Consider the following 19558-nt stretch of genomic DNA (forward strand, 5'->3'; position numbering starts at 1 on the left):
TACAAAGAAGTTTATTATGGGAAAAGCTTTTGTAAGCCAGAGCTCACTCAGCCAGATGCATGAAGTGTTATTAACAGTTTGCAGAGAAAAACAAATAAAGAAATGGTATTTTTCTCCCATTGTACTAGAAGACTTTGATATTAGGTTTGTGACATCCTACTAGGGAAAAATGGACCTTAGTTTGCTGCTTTTCCTGGAAATCAAAATGGGCATGGTGTAAACACAAAGTGTTCAATGGGTGTGTAATAAGCCCCCAGTTACTGCATCAGCATTCCGGAAAGGAACGTAAGAAGGAAGACAGAAGAAATACACAAGACATATAGACATACATACGATGTCTGTTCCTGAAAAAAACCCACAGGGGGGAAACTAACTCAGCCAACTCCCTACCCGCCTTTTTAATTAATAAAAAGGTTTACTATAACCTGTCAACACCAAGGGGACAAAATTTGAAAGCACAATGTATACACATGGGAAATGTCTCTCCAACAAACCTCTTTATTTTGTGACTGGCTTATCAGGCCAGCTGTGGAAGGTTCAGTGGGAACAGCACCAGCAGCAGAGGGGGCTTGAATGGAAGGGGATATATTCGTGGAATTGCCATGCAGGTCACTAATGTCATTTACATTCACAAAGCCCTAAAAGGAGGAATTCAGAGGTTAAACATACAAAAGAAGCAAAAGCTAAAAGGCATGCAAGAGTATTAAATTTCTAATTATGCTGTGAAAGTTAGTTTAGAGTGATACAGCCAACTTTGTGATATTACAAAACGATTTTCTTGACATACTTTTTCAGTCATCTACACTGAACCCTCAATGCTTTAATTTACTGCAAACAAAATGGTTATCAAAAACTCATTTTATATGTTCTTTTTTTAATTTAGTCACTACTACAAACATGGTAAGCCATAATTGTTGCATGTAACTTTAAAATACTGAAATGAAAATAAACATCCAGATATCAGACATAATTCCTGTTATTTTCTTTCAAATTTTCGGCGTCTCTCCTTTTGGGGGAGATGGACAGTGATGAAAATTTGAAAAATAAATAAATAAATAATCAGATTAATTTACCATTTTATTCTAACAATGGCCAACCAAGTTCCTGTTTAATTATTGCATTTATATGCCATCTTTGTCATAGTTCAAGGTGGCCACTGCAAGCCCTCAGAAAGAAAGAAATGGAATAGTACTCTCCTGCAAGTTTTCTCTGGTACTGTATCCACTGGGACTAGTAATCATTTTTAGTTCTGTCTACAATACCCTTTTTAAAGCCATCCAAATTAATCATCATTACTTTATCTATTTATCCATCAATTTATTCAATTTATATTTTGTGGCAGAAAACTCCACTGGTGAACTACTTAGTTTGTGAAGAAGTACTGTACTTCCTTTCCTTCTTTTTGGAGTTTGATTGGATAACTCAAAGTGGGACAGGGACTCTTCTCCATATTCCTTTTCTATAAAATCCTCTTCTCTTCATCATGCCCCTTCTCTGCTACTTCCCTTTTAGGAATTGGACGTTTTATTTTTTATTTTCATTATTTCATTTTAATAAAGCTGTTGCGTAAAACACTACCATGTTTGAGTAAATCTTCTAGAAAAATTTGTTTTACTATGTGGCACTCTGAAAGTCTGACTGTTTGAACTTGCAAGCATGACCCCTATAAGGAATGGGAATTAAGCTGATTTTTTTTAAAAAAAATGCAAGCAAACACCTAAAGCCTTTTAAAATATTAAGCTCCCTAATCAATAAACTACTATACTGTAATTAGGTGAAACAAAAGTATGAGAGAATTTCACTTTTTCTATTCCATCAAAATAAATTCATGAACCACTAATAATTTAGGGATATGATTGCAATCAAATGTTTTGCAGAATGCTCTAATAAAGTCTTTATTTTGAACTACAACTATTAGAACAGCTGCAATTCTGAGTTAAATTAAGGCAGTTGTTAGCAGCAGCAGGAATAGTAGCAGAAAATGTTTAGGCACAAGCAAGAACTGAAAGGATATACTAAAAGAGTCTGATTTTTCCTCCCTTCCATTCTAATTCCTAATATTCTAGTGCAACTCTACTAACACTGAAATAAATATTTGCATAATCTAAAAATGATCACTGAAATATGCATACAAAAGGAATAAGATAAAAAAATGGACATGAAATCTAAAGAAAATGAAGATCATTTGAAAAGCCAATGACTTCAACTCCGCACTTACATTCTTATACTACATGACCTGTTAAAATCATCTATGATACCTCTGGATAATGTTTCACCCAAATCCTAGAACCTGCCTAAACATGGTTGATCCAAAAAGCTTAGGCAGAACTTCTGGAATGCAATGGTTTGTTTGGGGTTCAAAACAATGTATATTTCCTTTATGTGCACATGTCTCTGTCACATTTTATTAAAAAAATCCTCCTTAGAATAACTGACCACCTTTAAAATATTAGCAATTAAAATTAATCAGCCCTTTTATAGACATAGGAAAGTAAAAGTCATTTCTCATTGAACTTTATAAAATGGTTGCAATAATATGAAGTTACAATATTGTTTCCCATCCCTTTTGCCCAAATTTCGCACTACCTCTTTTAGACTGCTGGGATTCAGAGGGAATCCTTTGCCTCCTGATAGTGAGGAATACTTCTTTTCTAGATTGCAAAGATTTTCTTTCTCCTACAGAGAACAAGTTATATTTGAGATACATGTTATACAAATATGTAAGTCATTATTTCCTTTCCTTTAAAAATACCTACATTTACAAAAGCTTTAATAATGCTTCACTTGAAAACTGTTCACAAATACATTGTTTTATTTTTGTTTCCATCTTCAAAATGTGGAAAATTTGGTATCCTTCGAAATTTGTTTGCTAGATTGGTTTTACACCAAAATTTCCCTCAGCAAACACTAGATGATACATACAAACACACTTGTTTGTTCCTGATAAAGCTGATAAAGGGGAAAATTTATCAAATCCATTGCATGTTAACGTAAAGATGTCATATAGATTCCATTATTATGGAAAACACAGGTATGCATGCATTAAGGTTTCACTATAAACATTATTTACTTCTTTGTTGGACTTAATATATTACAGATGTCTCTGTATCACATGGTCTAGATTAGACCAATATGTGCTTACATAAAATTTTTAAAAAGAGGAAGTTGAGCAACACAATTCTTACTTATAATTTAATTAAGCTCTTGGAAGAACAAGGAAGAATTGCTTACCCTTTGCAACATCATTAGTAAATTATTTTTCTCTTTGACAAAATGATCTTGTTCTCTTTGTGCTTGTTGTACAATGTGATTGGCTTGTTTTTTGAGAGCAGAAACTTTTTCCTATCATAAAGATAATGGTAACACATATGACATGAATATGAGCTTCAGAATATTCATACAGTTCCTGTCCATTTGAAAGTCAAATTTATGCAGAAGACTTAAGAAAGTTGTACACCAGCAACACTTAACTCTAATTCCTTTTTTTTCCTTTCTTTTTCTTTATGTTGATATAAGTCCTGGGATTGGCCTTCACATGCTTGTATATGCCAGCAGCACTAACAGCTAGCACTGTCAGCATTACTTCTATTACTACTCCAAAAGGTGGAAAGAGAAAGAGAACTATGGGACAATTTGACTATATGAAGGTTATTATCTGTGCAAACACAAATACACTTCTGGGAAAGGTACCATCTGCCTTAAAAACAACCAGCTTTCATGTTAAGAAACTGAGAAATGGAGTACTTTATATCATTTTTTTTTCCATCTTAACCAATTACTAAACCTTAGTGGCCAGATGCAATAATTAACAATTAACTTAATTGTTAGTAAACTGCTAACTATTGCCAAGATTAACAACAGCAGTCAGTTGATCCTGAACTGGAAAGAAACTATTCAAAGGTAAAGATCTGATCAACTTAAAAAAAAAAGAAATTACCTTTCTATTGACAATGCTACGCTGATATTCAGCAACTTCACGCAGAAGCTGCTGTGTTAAGTTCTCTTTTTCTTCATCTAATCTGCTCTCATTTTCAAGCTGCTGAAATTCCAGATCTTCAAAATGTTTGCTTTCTACCTCCAACAAGTCTGCATCCTTCAGTAAGAAAAATCAATGTATCAATTTTAAAAGTTTTCTATTGCTTATGAAAACACACATAAAGCTTAATACAAAACAAAAGTTAAATCCCAGAGTTCAACTGGGATTACACCTGTTTCACAGAAATGTAACCTAAGAACTACATCTATTTATGCATATTTTTTTAAAAAATACCTGTTGACTTGAAATTAAAATTATCATGTGCATCCTCAAATTAATCAATGACAACAGATTCACTGTTTAGCCTAGTCATCCCTTTATCAAGTTCTAGCACAGGGGTCCCCTGGTTAGGAACCAGGCCGCACAGCAGGAGGTGAGCGGTGAGCGAGCGAATTTACAGCCTGAATATTTACAGCCACTCCCCATTGCTTGCATTACCGCCTGAGCACTGCCTCCTGTCAGAGAAAGCAAGCCTATTGACTGCTATCTCCAAATGGCACAAAGGAAAAAGAATAAAAGGTCAGGAAAAAGAGGAAGCGCTTGAATCATCCCAAAACCATCCCCGCACCGTCCGTGGAAAAATTGTCTTCCATGAAACTGATCCCTGGTGCCAAAAAGGTTGGGAACCGCAGTTCTAGCATCATGAACAGAGGTGTTTAGAGTGTTGAATATGCAGTTCAATAAAGCAAACTTCACAGTTAAAGGGAGGGCCAATATGAAAATTGTTGCACTTTAGAATGGGCATGATCGGGACCTGAATCATGGATAAGCAGTTCTAAGATACAGCTAACACAGTATTGAAGCAGGATTATTCAGAGATGCAATTTTCTGTCTATCTTTTAAATAAAATATTTAAATTTAACAAGTGGTGTGACTTCAGCTACACGCCTCAGATTTTTTTTTACCAAATTTCATTTTCAATTTTTTATTTTTGGGGAAAAGGTACTGTATCACCCTCAGAATAAGACTGATCTGGAAATGTTCGATGCATTTTAGCGTGGATTGACTTTCCCTGTCCCCAAACAAATCTTCCAATATTTCCTACATTTCCTTTTTTATTGTGTTATAAATTTAAATTCATAAAGGCTGTAAAATTAAAACAAAACAGTCATCAAATATATGGAATTATATATTTATGGAAATATAATCTAATATAAAAGAAACATTTGGGAGAAGGACCTAGTTCATACATGTTTAGATTTTTTTAAATGAATACACATATTTAAAATTTATACTGCTACAATGCATTAAATAAGTAGTCATTCATGCCTAAGTGAAAATTATTTTCCTCATTTACAGTATGGATACCTAATCTGATTAAACATCAAAGTCACACTCACACTCAGTCATACACATTTTAGAGTTCAATGCCACACAGTGCTAATCCTTAGCTGGCTGATAACTTTTGAAGCATGTTGTGCACACCCATTATTAATCCAGCTTTTGACATTCTATTTAGTTGTCACCATGCACGTATGTTCTTATCAGCAATATAGAAAACCAGCACTGAAGCCATGAAAAAAGAAAGAGTTGGTTAGAAATCTTTGGGCTTGGTCTGATTACAATCACTAAAAAAACACCACATTCATGCTACTGACCCTGTTTAGCTGCTGCTGTAATTGTTCCCTCATGGACTCGGGGCAATTATCAAGCTGAGTCTTCTGCTCGGAGTAAAGCTCCTGAAGCTTTTCTAGTTTTTCCCTCTCAGCATCAAGCTTTATTTTTTCCTGGAGTTTGAGCCAGAAAAATAAAGAACAGAATTACCTTCAAACCTAAGCAGTAGTTAGTGATTCTGAAGAGCAAAGGACGGAGAGAGGGAACTGAAGGGATGGCTCAGTGCTTCAAAGGAATGCTTCACACGCTGGAAGGCTGTAGCTAATTTACATGTTCAGTTGCATATAAGCACAATATTCTGAATATAATTTTAACAAACTGGGCTTTTGTCAACCTGTTATAGATACTTGCCAGTATTTATTCTGCTATTGTTTAACATCAGGTATGGGAAAATGAGGTTTACTTCATATAATAAAAAATCATAGATATATTCAGAAGACATGGACCTTTATGGTAACCATAAAGAAACTCTCTTGCAGCTTAGAACATATGGTAATTCTAAGCTACAATAGAATGTAGTATTACATAAATAAAGGGGCCATAAAGCATACTATATGATATATGATGTAATGCTGTCTTCTGCAACCTAGCTCCCTGTAGATGTGTTGGGGTCATAATCCCAACACAAGTGAAGGACCTTATGTTGGGAGAAATTTATAAACTGGCTTGTTTTCTTGGTTCCATATTCTTCAAACTGTACAATGTAACATAATTTTGCTACTTACTGGGTTAAAAAAAAAGAATAATTTTTATCTGCAGCAAAACCTAACTCAGATTTGAGAACATATATGTTCCCAATATAAACTCCATTAATTAATTTCAATTTTCTGAACATGTTCCTAAACCAATTATATTCTTAATTAGTAGAAACTAATACATTCACAGTTAGATTTGTAATTAAACTCCTGGAGCCAGGTCTCACATAACTTTATTTCTGGGTTTTTGTTTCAGATGAAGTGTTATCTTTAATGCTTTCAAGATCAATGATACATTAGCTATGACGAAACAGAGATGGTAGCATGTTAGTTTCCTAATGATAGAAGGAAAACAAGATAAAAGCTTTATAGTGTGAAGAGAACAGGTATTATTCATGATGACATAAAGGTAACAGACAAAGACCTAAGTGGTCCTTAAGACAGTTTATAAGCAGTGAAAGACAGATGGTTCAACATTAAGTGGTTTGGGGCAGGAAATTCTGTTTTAATGATCAAACATGCTGGGGGAGAGAAAAAAACCTGTCTCAGCTGAAGGAAGCCTATCCTGGTCACATAACCCAAATTTTAAGACAATTAGCTCCTGTTTCAAATAGAGCAATGCAATTTTTCCTAAGTATGTAGATTTCTCTTACCTCAAAATCAAAACAGGCTTAATTTGTTTTCATAAAGATGTTTGGTTTGGTTTTGAAAACAAAAACAAAAACAATTTTTTTTAAGACTACAGATCTACAGAAACTTCAGCTAGAAGCTTATATAAGTCAGACATTTTGTATTATTCCTTTGTCAATAGACCCTTTTAGGGTTTACATGAAGTTCTCTGTTCCCAAAACTGTTTCTTGCTTTGGAGGTGGAGAATAGGATTCCACTGGCAAGAAAGGGTTACTAAAATGAATAGAACGATTGTAAAAATTGATTCATACAGTGGTCAATAATTACTAAAGGTCTCTGTTTTTTCTGAATACTTCTTTGATATTTGCAATGGGTTTGCTGATAGTACAAATCTGATTGGAAGAATAAAATATTTTTACTTCAGTCTGCTAGCTTTCTAACAAGCCTCTTTTTTTTAACTTTTCACTGGGTTGCTTTACCCTTTTTCTCTAGTTCTCTCCTGTTTGACCCTAAACTTGGTTAGGGGTCACAGGCTTTCCTCATCCATAGCTAAGTCTTCCTTTACTCCTTTGTTTACTATTATGTCTCTGAAGGAGGAGGATATATAGGCACCAAAACCAGACCTTTATATTCTCCACCTCCAGAATAAGAAACAGTTTTGGGAACAGAAAACTTCATGTAAAGCAAAAGAGGCAAGCCAATGTTTCACAGCTGTCCATAAGATTTACACACTTCCACAGCTGGCCTGCCAATGAGAACTGCTATATTTCCTCTACTGCAATTTTAATGGTGCACTGACAAGAAAAAATACTCTGGAACATGCTCCAAACCAGCAGGAAAAACCCATTCTCTCTCTTTCTCTGAATCATAAGACAATTTTCTATAATGTAAAGCACATTTCCTCAGTATTTAATTTAAAGGTTCCTAGGATGCCAGGGGGTGTCATATTGTTAACTTTCAATTTATATTATAGCAGTACTGATCAACATAAGAACATAGCAGTAGCTCTGCTAAACCAGACCAAGGCTCATCTTAGCCTGCCTAAATGTTCTTAAGCAGGAGAAAAAGATGTATCTCTCCCATCATTGTTCCCCGCAACTGATACTTGGAGGTAAGAATTGAGTAGTTAAAAATAATAACTCTTGATAGACCTGTTTTTCATGAATTCATCCAACACTCCTTTTTAAAACCTCCAAGTTAGAGGCTACCATCACATCTTAAGGAATGAATTCCACAAATTAATTATCTACTGTATGAAGAAATACTTTATTTTTTTCTAAATATTTTTCCAATCAGTTTCACTGGGGGATGTCTAATAGATTCTGCACATTGAGCTGGCAGCTTAATTCAGCAATCTACTATAAATTTCAAATCTCTTTCCCGATTGATTACAGGCAGCTCAGACATATAAGTATATTAAGTGAAGTCTGAGGATAAGGAGGGAGGGATGTCCCAATACATATTACTTTACACTTATTTAAATTGGATCTCATATTTACAGTGGGTTTTGGCTTTCATCATCCTGAACAGTTTGGTAGGCTCTGCAAACCTGGCTAGTTCACTGCTTACTGCTAAGTCATTTACAGATAAAAGTGTGGATCCTAACAGATCCTTGATGGACACTCTTTCTTCCCTGCCATTGAAATATTTCCCATTTACTCCTATTATATGCCTTCTGTTTTTTTAGCCAGGAAGTGATCCATAAAAGGACAGGTTTCCTTATCTAAAGACTGCTAAGTTTATTCAAAGTCTAGATACACAACATTCACACACTATTTGGCACCCTCAAATATGCTAGCAGGTTGGTGAAACAGGATCCATGCTGATTTTAAGGCTTGTTCTTCTATATGCTTAGTTACATTTTCTTTGATTACACAGAACACACATTAAGCTGACTGGCTTATTAACCTGGATCCCTTTTTAAAAAATCAATTGCAAAGCTAGTTTTCTACAGATATAGCTTTAAAAATGGTTTAGTCAAAGATCATTCTGATTCAGGAAAAATAAGTATCTGTTCCACAGACAATGAAAACTGAGAATATCTTAATCACCCAGAAAAGTTATTGAGCCTTTAAAAAAAAGCTATAAATAACTCTTGGTACTTTTATGAATTCTTAGAGCTTCTCATTCAAACACTTTCATTTGCCAGGGTAACAAGGAAGCTAAAGAGAAAAGTTAACATTTTTTGTTGGTCAGTGATACTAAATACAAGGATGTCATTGAGCTCATCTTACAAGGGAAGCCATTAATTTGGAAGGTTAACAGCTGCATGTAATGGATAGACAAGGAAATCTAATGCCAACTGGAAGAGCCATTTCCTATTTTTTCTTAAGACTGGAGACAAGCACTTTGTTAGATCAGAATTAATGTCTTATATACAACAGGAACACAATTATAAAGAATAGTTTAAAAAAAGAAAAAGAAAAATCCAACACTGTCTTGAAACAGACAGTGACCACCATGTGAATCTTCATGAATAATGAAGATTTATTTTACTACTCTAAAATATACTTATGTGTTATGTGCTACAAACTGAGACAGATACAATGGGACATTTTTTTTCTGAATAAAATATGTTCCGGAGTGCAAGACATGTTTGTTTTGTCAAATGAGACTAAATTCTGTAAGATGTGCAATTGCCAGCAAGACCTTCCATATATAAGAGTACTGGCCAGAATTGCATCTGGAAACAAATCTAATCCTTTCTTGTCCTCTATGTATAAAAATTTCATTAAAAATCCTCATATGGATACCTGGATTTAAAACAGCAACATCTGTTAATTTTTTTTAAAATAACTTTTTAAAAACAGAGCAGATATTTTATATGAACTTTGTAATTAACATGTATGCATGCTGTGCATATACAATTTGCTTATTAATTTAGTACACTTATATTCATCTTTCCATCATAAAAGAATGAAAAGAGGAACAGAATAGGCAGCTAGCTATCCGTCTTATCTTTAAAAATTAGTCACAAGTTCTAGACAGTATGTAGCCCTGATCAGAACAGAATTAACATAATGATGCATATCCCTTCCTCTCACATACATATGCACAGTTTTATTATATTTGCAATATATTTTAGACAAACAGAAATATTTATACATCACTTTATTCATGTTGATGGTTTCATGCACTTTTTACTTAGTTTTTAAAACAGCCATTTATATCTGCATTAATCTACACAAATCCCCCCAAAAATATTTTATTTCTAAGATACAGCGACAGAGATAATGCACGCAGCTATAAAATGTAACACAAAAAGCTATAACGGGAAAAATCAGAAATTGAATGGTTGTTTGTGATGCTAGAAGGGAACTGGGTTATTTTCTCTAATAGTTAGGAAATCCTAGAGGTGTCCACGTGCATAATCTAGAGGGTATAATGGAACCGCCTGTCCCAATCTCTCTACATACCCTTTGATACCTCAGAGGAAGCCACAAGCTTAGCCAAGTATCCAACTGGGAACTGGCCCAGAACAAACTCCTGCTTCTTAGTGCTGCTGCTACCATTCTCCATTTCCTTCCCCTGTTCACAGTAGGCCTTTTTCCAACCAGATGAACATGCATGATAGAATGTAGCTATCTGTTTGCCTTTCCACTGGAACTCTGCTGTTAGGAAGATCTGAGCATTCTGACCAGTAGATAACCAGCAAAAGAGAAATGAAGCTGGCTGAGGTCCTAAGGCAGGAAGAAGTGAAAAGTCCCAACCCATCCTGTATATACGTCCTTTTCCCTTGGACAGCTGTGACTGTATCAAATATCACCAACAAAATCCAAATCCTGCTTGGATTCCCAGCTGTGGCAGGAGGCTGCAAACCCTATCTGCTCCCCACATTCACATAAACAAGGCAAAGAACCTCTTTCTCTGAGGAAAATTCTACTTGAGACATCTGTTTTTACTTGTCCCATCTTGTATCAAAGTCTTTTCTACTGTGAAAATAATTAGCTAAAACTGTGATGAGGAACAAAAACAGTATTTTGCATATAGTAAATAAACAATTTCAAATAGTAAAACTTAATGTTGAAGTTTCCCAAATATTAACATCCTGAACTGCAAAACAGTTTTGAAAATCGAGCCCTCCATCCCCCCAAAATCTTCAAGCTTGCTTAAGTTAAGCAATGTGTTAAGCCAGCAGTGGAGCTGAAAGAACTAAATCAGCTGAACTTCAAATCCCTCTAAAATTACAAATTCCCATTAGGAAAATGATTGAATAATTGCCATAAAATCCCAAACTATATCCCAAGGAGACCTCATTTGGACAATCATACAAGGCTTTGTACAACAAGACTTAGGAAACAATGGGCAAGTGTCTTGGTCATAATCTTGGTCACATCATGGCTTTGAACATCCGGGCTTGTGATAAACCAGAGCTCCAAATTATTCCAAAGTATTAAAACAAAGCAAAATATCCTGACATTAACTTGAATTCCTGATTTTTGATATAACACTTTATCTCTGGATTAACACTGTGCCAAGATACTGCACAACAGAATAAAGGTAAAGGAAGGACAAGGGAGAGGTATACCTGTAACTTCACAAACCATACTTTATGAAACTTAGGTCTATTGTCCAAACAGTCATAATATCTAAGGCACTATTTCTAATTAAAAATTAATTCATAAACAAATAAATGTGATTTTAATTTTCATCAGCCACTTCTGCACTGAAAGTTTTGGCATAGTACTAAAACAAATGTGGTCCTTTGTTTGGAAAAAAAACAGGCACCCATGATCCAAAGTTGTGTCCCTGTGATCTAAAGCATGACCAAGCAGTTATTAGGGCACACTGTACTGTACTGCCTATCCTGTGACACTGAGCGTGGGGAAAAAGAGGTTGTTTTGGATGGGGTGGGAGGGACTAACACTGGCTGTAAAGAGTCTCCTTAAGTCCTTGATAGTGAACTATAAAGGCTTTAATTTTTTGTGGATAAAGTTGCTCATAACAGCAGTCTGTTTGAAAACAACATTAATAATGATCATAGGAAAGAGGAGGCCAGTGCAGCTGCTGATCAATTTTATTCCAAAAAAATACATTCAGACATGAAGATAAACAGAAAACAAAAACTCTTCAGAAATAAATAGCTGTGATTCTACTTTTGATCACAAACTCTAATTTGTAGTCAATAACCTTTTCTGGGCTCTGAGTACTATCACACGATCATGCATGTTGGTTTGGGTGCTCAGTTTAAATAAATAAAGCAGAAACCTCATGTGAAAGTATCAAAATCATTTTATTTGGATTTTTGCTGAAATCTGGAGATATAATGAATATCATGATTCGGTCTAGGTGCTTAGATTAGGCATCTAAAGCCTAATGAAAAATAAGGACTATCCATCATACTGAAACAGTATTTGGGAGGATTATTACATATTAGTGAACAGTACAGAGCACAGAGTAGCATTCCCATAACAGTGCATTTTGAGAGTGGTAGTTACTTAAAAAACTGTTCAGAATTGTGTTTGCAATTCTGTAAACTAAAACTTGAGTGTATGAAAAAATCTAAATGCAATTGTTTAGGGTTTCTAAGATGCTGTATTAAAATAATAAGTAATATGAAGGGTCTTCCTGTAATCTATTTTAAGAATTAGATACCTTTTCATTCATGGTATTGCTTTTCAAGAATTTCACAAGCTTTTGAAACAGCTGCTGTATTCTGATGAATGAAACCAGTTTTATCTTTCATATGATCTAATATTTCACTCTTTATGAAAGTCCAATTGCTGTTGAATGTGACAACTGTTAAGAAATGAAGAGCGACTTCCGGAGGAAGAAATGGCAGACTTAAGACAGTTCTGTGAAAATGGAGCCAATGACAGAGGTGGAATGAAGAGTTCTTCCAAACTTCTCCTGACAAGGAGAGAACTTGAGATTGCCCACAAGTGCTCCAGACAGCTGCTCCTTGTGAGGAGACTGCAGGATAGCGGTCTCCAGCAGGTTTACAGCTCTGGGAGATGAGGGAATAGTCATCTTGCTCAAACCACGATTGGCACCTTTGAAAGGACACTAAGCTTGCATACTTCCTTTTCTAATCACTTTCTGAAATTGCTTATTAACCGCTTTTTAGCTATTAGAAACATTTGGATCTGGAAGTTTGACAGCACTGGGTGAGTTTCCTTCAATCCTTAATGAAAGAAAGTTTTAACTACAAGTTTAAGAACTTTATTTTTTTTTTTTGCAATAAACAGAAAAAGGGTGATTAAAACTTTGATTTTAGAAAGTTAGATAGGGACTAAGGGCCCAGATAAATTTGAAATAAGATTTTGGAATTAATTATAAAGAATCCATGGGAAAATGCTTTTGTTTTGGATTCTGTAAAAAAACATAATAAGATAATAAAAATTGGACACTAGGGGAAGATTAGAGGGAACTAAAGATTACAATTAAAGGAAAAGAACACTCAAATTCAACTTACAATTACAGAATGAAGTAAAATATTTTAACATTGGACTTACTGAAATATTTTGAACAATGGATTCACAAGTTAATTTTAATAGTGCCTGTCTCAATAGATAGACTGTGTTTAAAAGATACTATGGAAGAGGAACAAGTTTTACCTGACAAACTCAAGACTGAGTTGAAAGTGGATTGACAAATGACAGGCTACAAGAATGACATGGAAAAGGATGTTACACTGGACATACAAAAGACACTGGCTGATGTTTTAATAATTAAAAGGGATATACAAATAATAAATCAAGCGGGTGACCTGGATCATTTTCCTATATTGGATTTACAAAACAGGCTTGTTAAAGTTTTGAAGAATCTCATGAGAAGAGGCAAAGAAAAAAATGAAAAGAAATCAACTTCTATGGCATTATTTGAATGGACCGAAGATTAAGATTGTTAGAAGTAAAATGAAGAATATAAAGCTGGTTTATTTGATCAAGGTTAAAATAGGTATGTTGTTATTGCTGGTAACCCTTAATGGACATTTGTTCACATCAGGACTGAAATGATGATGCTTTATGGATTTGTTTATAGATAAGAGATGGGACATGGGAAGAAGAGATCATTTGTTGTATTTTGAAAGGAGGTGATAAGTTACTAAAATTGTTTATACTTGTTGTGATGAAGGGGAAGTCATTTCTTTATATATTTCTTTTCTTGCTCCTTTAAGACTGAGGTGGTTTAAAAAAATAAAATTATTTAATAAAATTGTGAAAATAAATACATGGATAAAATATTTACCATTTTATTTAAAACTGTCCCACTTTGCCTTATAAAAACATAAAAATGGTATTTTATCACCATATCCTTGAAATACAGCTCCACAATACAATATAAAACAAGTCATAACAAAAGAGATGAAGTAGAGCCTGAATCAAATGGTATCTGAGAATAGCAGAACAACAATTCCAAAGAATAAGGTAAGGGGTAAAGGGAATACCTGGGCATTCAGTAAAGGAGCTTTTCATTTACACTTTATGGGACTTTTCATGAATGGAAATTATATTCTAAGATGAACTGCATTATTTCTGGTAGCTACCTCTCTAACCTCTGAAGAGAAGAACGAATAGTAAGATATGACAAAATGATATGTCATTAGCCACATCAGAGCTTTGAATTGTCCCTGGAACTGAAATGGAAGGCAAAAAGTTCCTTCAGCACTAATGCCTAGTTCATGACCTAAAGTAAGGTGGGGTGGGGAGTCAGGAGATTCAAAGTGGCATATCCTCTGCCTTCACATCCTGCCTATCCTGCACCAGTTATGTGGAATGGGTAAAGTGGCATGCCTTGCTAATTGAAGATCAGCAAAGCATGACTAACTGAAGCAGGGCTACTTTTTATATTTTTTAAAGCATGCTGACAGCCTTCAGAACAGATTGAAACATAAACATAAGCAACAATGACAACCTTAACCATGTCTCTAATCAGAATACTATAGACATTCAAATGTGTTTCTAGAATGTGTAACAGGTGTCAGAGATAATTTGCAACGTAATCTAATCTATGAACCTATACCAACACTAAAATAGTATTGTTTCTCCCAATGAAGCAAATGGTGAGGATTCTACATGTGAGGTAGTTCTGCGTACATGAAATAATGATATATTGGACAAGACGTTGCTAGACTGGTATGTATGAGAGCTGAATTAGGGCCAGAGTAGGCTTGATGGTACATGAATGCAATTAGATTGTACATTCGTTTAGTAAATAGCCACTTGATCAGATTTGTAAAAACTAGGGGAGGGGCCATCCACCCTTGACCTCTGTCCTCCCAAAATTACCTCACCAAGCTGTTATTTGTGTCCTAACAACCAGGAAACACACTGAGACAATGAACTGGTCTCTAATATTTATTGCTAGTACTTAACAGGAATCCTGTCATGTTCTCATTCTAATGTCTGGTTAACATTGTAACGTTTCACATGTCATTCTCTGTTCCGTATCCCTTCACCCGGGGTTTTTCCATTCTGTTACACTCCCTTGTTTTGAGGGCTTGGAATGCATGTTTGGGTTTGCGCTCCTGTTCAAGGTTACGTTCCCAGGCGCGTCTATCGGCATTCAGCACCTGGGAGGGGGAGCGTCCTGACGGGCGATGGGGCGGGACCTGCCCTCAAGCAAGGCTTTTAAGTTTGTATTTGGCGCGCTTTTGCTCATTCTCAGCTTTCTCTGTATTTGCATACTATTCCTTTAATAAATCAGTTATCTTTAAGCCCGAGCTTGTGAGACTGAGTATTTGGGTTTAGGCAATCATTACATAAAGCTGAGAATCATTTTTTCCATTTTCCGCTGGCCCCATCCAATCCTTGGATAAGAGGGAACGCCAGCGATGACCGAACCTCAACTTCGCGTAAGTGAGGGAGGCGAAGAGGAGCGGGAGGTGGCCAAAAGCCGGCCAGCGCTAACCTCGAGAGCGCAAAGAGCAGCACGTCGGGAGTTGCGAGATACCCAATTGGACGAGCTGCTGACATCCATACAGGAGAGTCTCAGGAGTGAACAGAGATCTGTTATGGAAAGAACCACGGGGAGGGGGTCTCCCCAATTGGCCTGGGAGCACGAAGTCCCCTTGTCACCGAAGGTGGTGATAACCAACCAACCCCCGGAGGAGCCGGTCACTCCGGCCCGTATGAGGGCATTGGAAGATAAAATGGATTTAATAGTGACGATCCTCAAGGATCTACCCAGAGAGGATCAGCCCAGAGTGGCAGAGCCCACCCCGGAGGATTGGGAGGAAGAGCCGTCACAGTACCCCAGGCACAGCACCCTGTCGACCCGGGGGAGAAGTAAGACTCGATCAGCCCATCAAAGGGGAGAGCGAGAGGCAAGACCTCCTAGGGATCGACCACCTGTGGGGGCTCGGCGTACGCTGTCATTCGCGGCACCGCCACAGCCAGCTGAGCCGGTAAGAACCTTCCCACCATTTGGAGTGAAGTTTGATGGGGATCCCGCAACGCTCTCCTTCTTTATTACGAATGCCAAGCATTATATAGAAGATTGGGGTCGGAACTTTCAGTCTGAACATGGCAAGGTCAATTTCATTGCCAACAAGCTGAGAGGAAGGGCAGCGGATTGGTATGTGCAACTATGCCAAGCTGAGGCAACTGAGTTAGAGGACTTCGATGAATTTTTGTGGGCACTCAAGGAGCATTTCGAAGACCCCCTAGCTCAAGAAACGGCCAAAAATGACCTGCGCAAACTCTACCAAGGGTCCCTCTCAGTTGCTAAATATGCGTTGGAGTTTAAAGCTTTAGCAGGAAAAGTGGAAGACTGGTCTGAGCCAACAATCATCGAATTGTTCAAGCAGGGGCTAGAACCCGAAATCCTTCGATGGGCGCTAGGCAGAGACGATCCCAAAACGCTATATGGGTGGATTCAGTTGGCGGGAAGCGCAGAAAATGCCCTACGAACCTACGCCCATACCAAAGAGCTTAGACAAACACGTCTTGCTAGAGGAGCGCGCACATCTGGACTTGCCAGCCGCCCCAAACCGAAAACCTGGGAAGAGGAGAGGGAGCAACGGTTCTCCAAGGGTCAGTGCCTCAGATGTGGGAAAGACGGGCATCGAGCCACGTCGTGCCCGAGACGCCGTCCTGAGGAACGACAGACGAAACCCACGGTAAAGACGCCTGCTCCTGCTCCACCGCGAAAACTGAAGGCGGCCCTCGCAGAACTGGACCCCCCCGACCTACCCTTCGGAGAAGAGGAGGAAGAGTTGCAATTCGAGCAGCCGGCGGGAAAAGCCTACCACCTGCCCTGAAGGGCGCCCTAGGGCAGGTGGAAGAAACCGGGCGTAACCATGATTCGGTGAGTGGAAACTTCCCCACACTGACTGTTAAAGTTAAACTGAGCTCAAAAACCAAAACTGTGGAAGTGTGGGCCATGCTAGACTCGGGTTGCTCCCGTTCCCTAATGCACCCTGACGTGGTAGCAGCTCTCGAACTGCCCACGTTCCCTTTGGCAAGACCCATGATTTTCACCCAATTGGATGGAACTATGGCGGGAGGGAAAGCAGTCAATCTTTCCACGGGACTGGTCGCTTTGCAGATGGGCTCCCATCAAGAAAAGCTGCCATTTGTGGTAGCTCCAGTGGGGGGCCCTCTGGTAATCCTGGGAATGCCTTGGTTTGTGCAACAAAACCCTTTTATCAACTGGCTCCATAGAACTATAACGTTTGCAGATGGATTTTACAAAGTACCCGAAAAGGACTTACTGGAGGACATGGAGGGTGGAGGGGTAGCGTATACTACTGTGCAAACGCTTCACCCTCTTGAAGGACTACCCAATCAGTATCAGGATTTTGCTGAAGTATTTGGGGAAAAAGAAGCGGATCGCTTGCCACCCCACCGAAAAACGGACTGTGCCATTGAGTTTTTACCAAATGTAAAATTGCCTCACCCAAAAATATACCCCATGTCTCCCAAAGAGCTTACCACGCTAAGGGAGTTCATTGACAAAAACCTGGCTAGGGGTTTCATTGAGCCGGCAAATTCCCCGGTAGGAGCTCCTGTCCTATTTCGGCCAAAAAAGGATGGGTCATTAAGACTCTGTACCGATTTCCGCGGGCTCAATGCGGTCTCAATATTAAATAAATATCCTTTGCCCCTGATCAAAGATATGTTATCACATCTGGCCAGAGGCAAAATCTTCTCAAAACTGGATTTGAGAGAAGCTTATTTTCGCATTCGCATAAGGAAAGGGGATGAGTGGAAAACAGCATTTAACTGTCCTCTTGGGGCTTTCCAATATAAAGTCTTACCTTTTGGTTTATCTGGGGCACCCGGGGTTTTTATGCAGTTAATCAATGAGGTCTTGCATGACCACCTATTTAAAGGGGTACTGGTATATTTGGATGATGTATTGATTTATACGGAAACCATGTCAGAACATATCCACTTGGTGCGTCAAGTATTGGCTAAATTGAAAAAAGCAGAGTTGTACGCAAAACTGTCAAAATGTGCGTTTCATCAGTCGCAAATTGATTACCTAGGTTACCGAATTTCAGCTCAGGGCATTGAAATGGACCCTGCAAAAGTAGAAGCTATTGTGGCATGGGAGCCTCCTCGTACCAGGAGACAATTACAAAGTTTCCTTGGATTCTCTAATTTCTATCGGGCATTCGCCCAAAATTTTGCAGAAATCGCCCTCCCCCTTACGGAACTGTTAAAAACCAAAGGACAGGGGGATACGCGACGTTCAAAAAACCCAGGCGCGCTCCTTAAATGGACTCCAGCCTGTCAGCAAGCGTTCGAAACGCTCAAACAACTTTTTACCACAGAACCAATTTTACAGCATCCGAACCCCTCTAAACCCTTCGTGGTACAAGTAGATGCTTCTGATTTTTCCATAGGCGCAATTTTGTTACAATCTGACCAATCTGGCGATTTAAAACCCTGTGCCTACCTCTCTCGCAAATTCACTGAAACAGAGAGACGATGGCACGTTTGGGAAAAGGAGGCTTTTGCTGTAAAAACGGCTTTAGAGACATGGCGACACCTATTGGAAGGTCCTAACAAACTGAAGAAGCGTGGGAAAAACCCAGACATATAACCCCCAAGGGTTAAGGCGGTCCCGATCTGTGTCTCTTTGAATGGCTGAACAATTCATCAGTGCTACGCATGCGCTTGACAGTCTGGATGGGAGCCCCCTGCTTGCCATCCTTACTCATGACAATTTGCTTTTTAAAAGAAGTTTTCATTACTAGCAATGGAGCTTGCTTTGAAATGCAAATGCTTTGGTACTTTGTCAAAACTATGGTAGGAAGAGAAAAGCATATTCCCACATTTTCAAGGTTTCCCTTTAGATGCTCTAGATATAACAATAGCATTTTAACTACAATCTGTTTAACCCTTAGATAATAAATGAAAGTAGAATAAACACCCTACAGTTCTTTTCCCTCCCAAGATAGATAGATACAGTAAAGGCCCATGTGATGAGCCTACAAAATATATTCAATGTTTCACTCTTCTGCTCTTTCTTCTTCAAGTTTACAAATACATATTTAATCTTATGCAGTTCTATGTTTGATGTTCATTTATCACTTAGATTTTAGGTTGTTTTTTTTCTCAGTTTACATACTGTAAAGTAAATTGTCAAAAATATGGCTGTATAAATATGTCTCACATATATGATTATTTAC

The 19558-nt window shown here is 37.6% G+C and overlaps 1 protein-coding gene across 3 annotated transcripts in view; it reads right to left on the reverse strand.

Annotated features, from left to right (window-relative positions):
• PHLDB2 (pleckstrin homology like domain family B member 2) overlaps positions 1–19558 on the reverse strand; it is a 77318-nt gene that overhangs the window by 23305 nt on the left and 34455 nt on the right. Inside the window, exons 8-12 of one of the 3 annotated variants that reach the window (XM_063305561.1) lie at positions 5635–5763; positions 3938–4093; positions 3232–3342; positions 2587–2676; positions 495–638 (exon numbers count right to left, since the gene is read on the reverse strand). In XM_063305561.1, coding sequence (XP_063161631.1) covers positions 495–638; positions 2587–2676; positions 3232–3342; positions 3938–4093; positions 5635–5763 — 630 coding nt within the window. The remainder of the gene's footprint in view (positions 1–494; positions 639–2586; positions 2677–3231; positions 3343–3937; positions 4094–5634; positions 5764–19558) is intronic. The other 2 variants (XM_063305562.1, XM_063305563.1) reach the window with 2 other exon arrangements.

Source organism: Candoia aspera, chromosome 5 (assembly GCF_035149785.1).
Source record: "Candoia aspera isolate rCanAsp1 chromosome 5, rCanAsp1.hap2, whole genome shotgun sequence".
NCBI lineage: Eukaryota > Metazoa > Chordata > Lepidosauria > Squamata > Boidae > Candoia > Candoia aspera.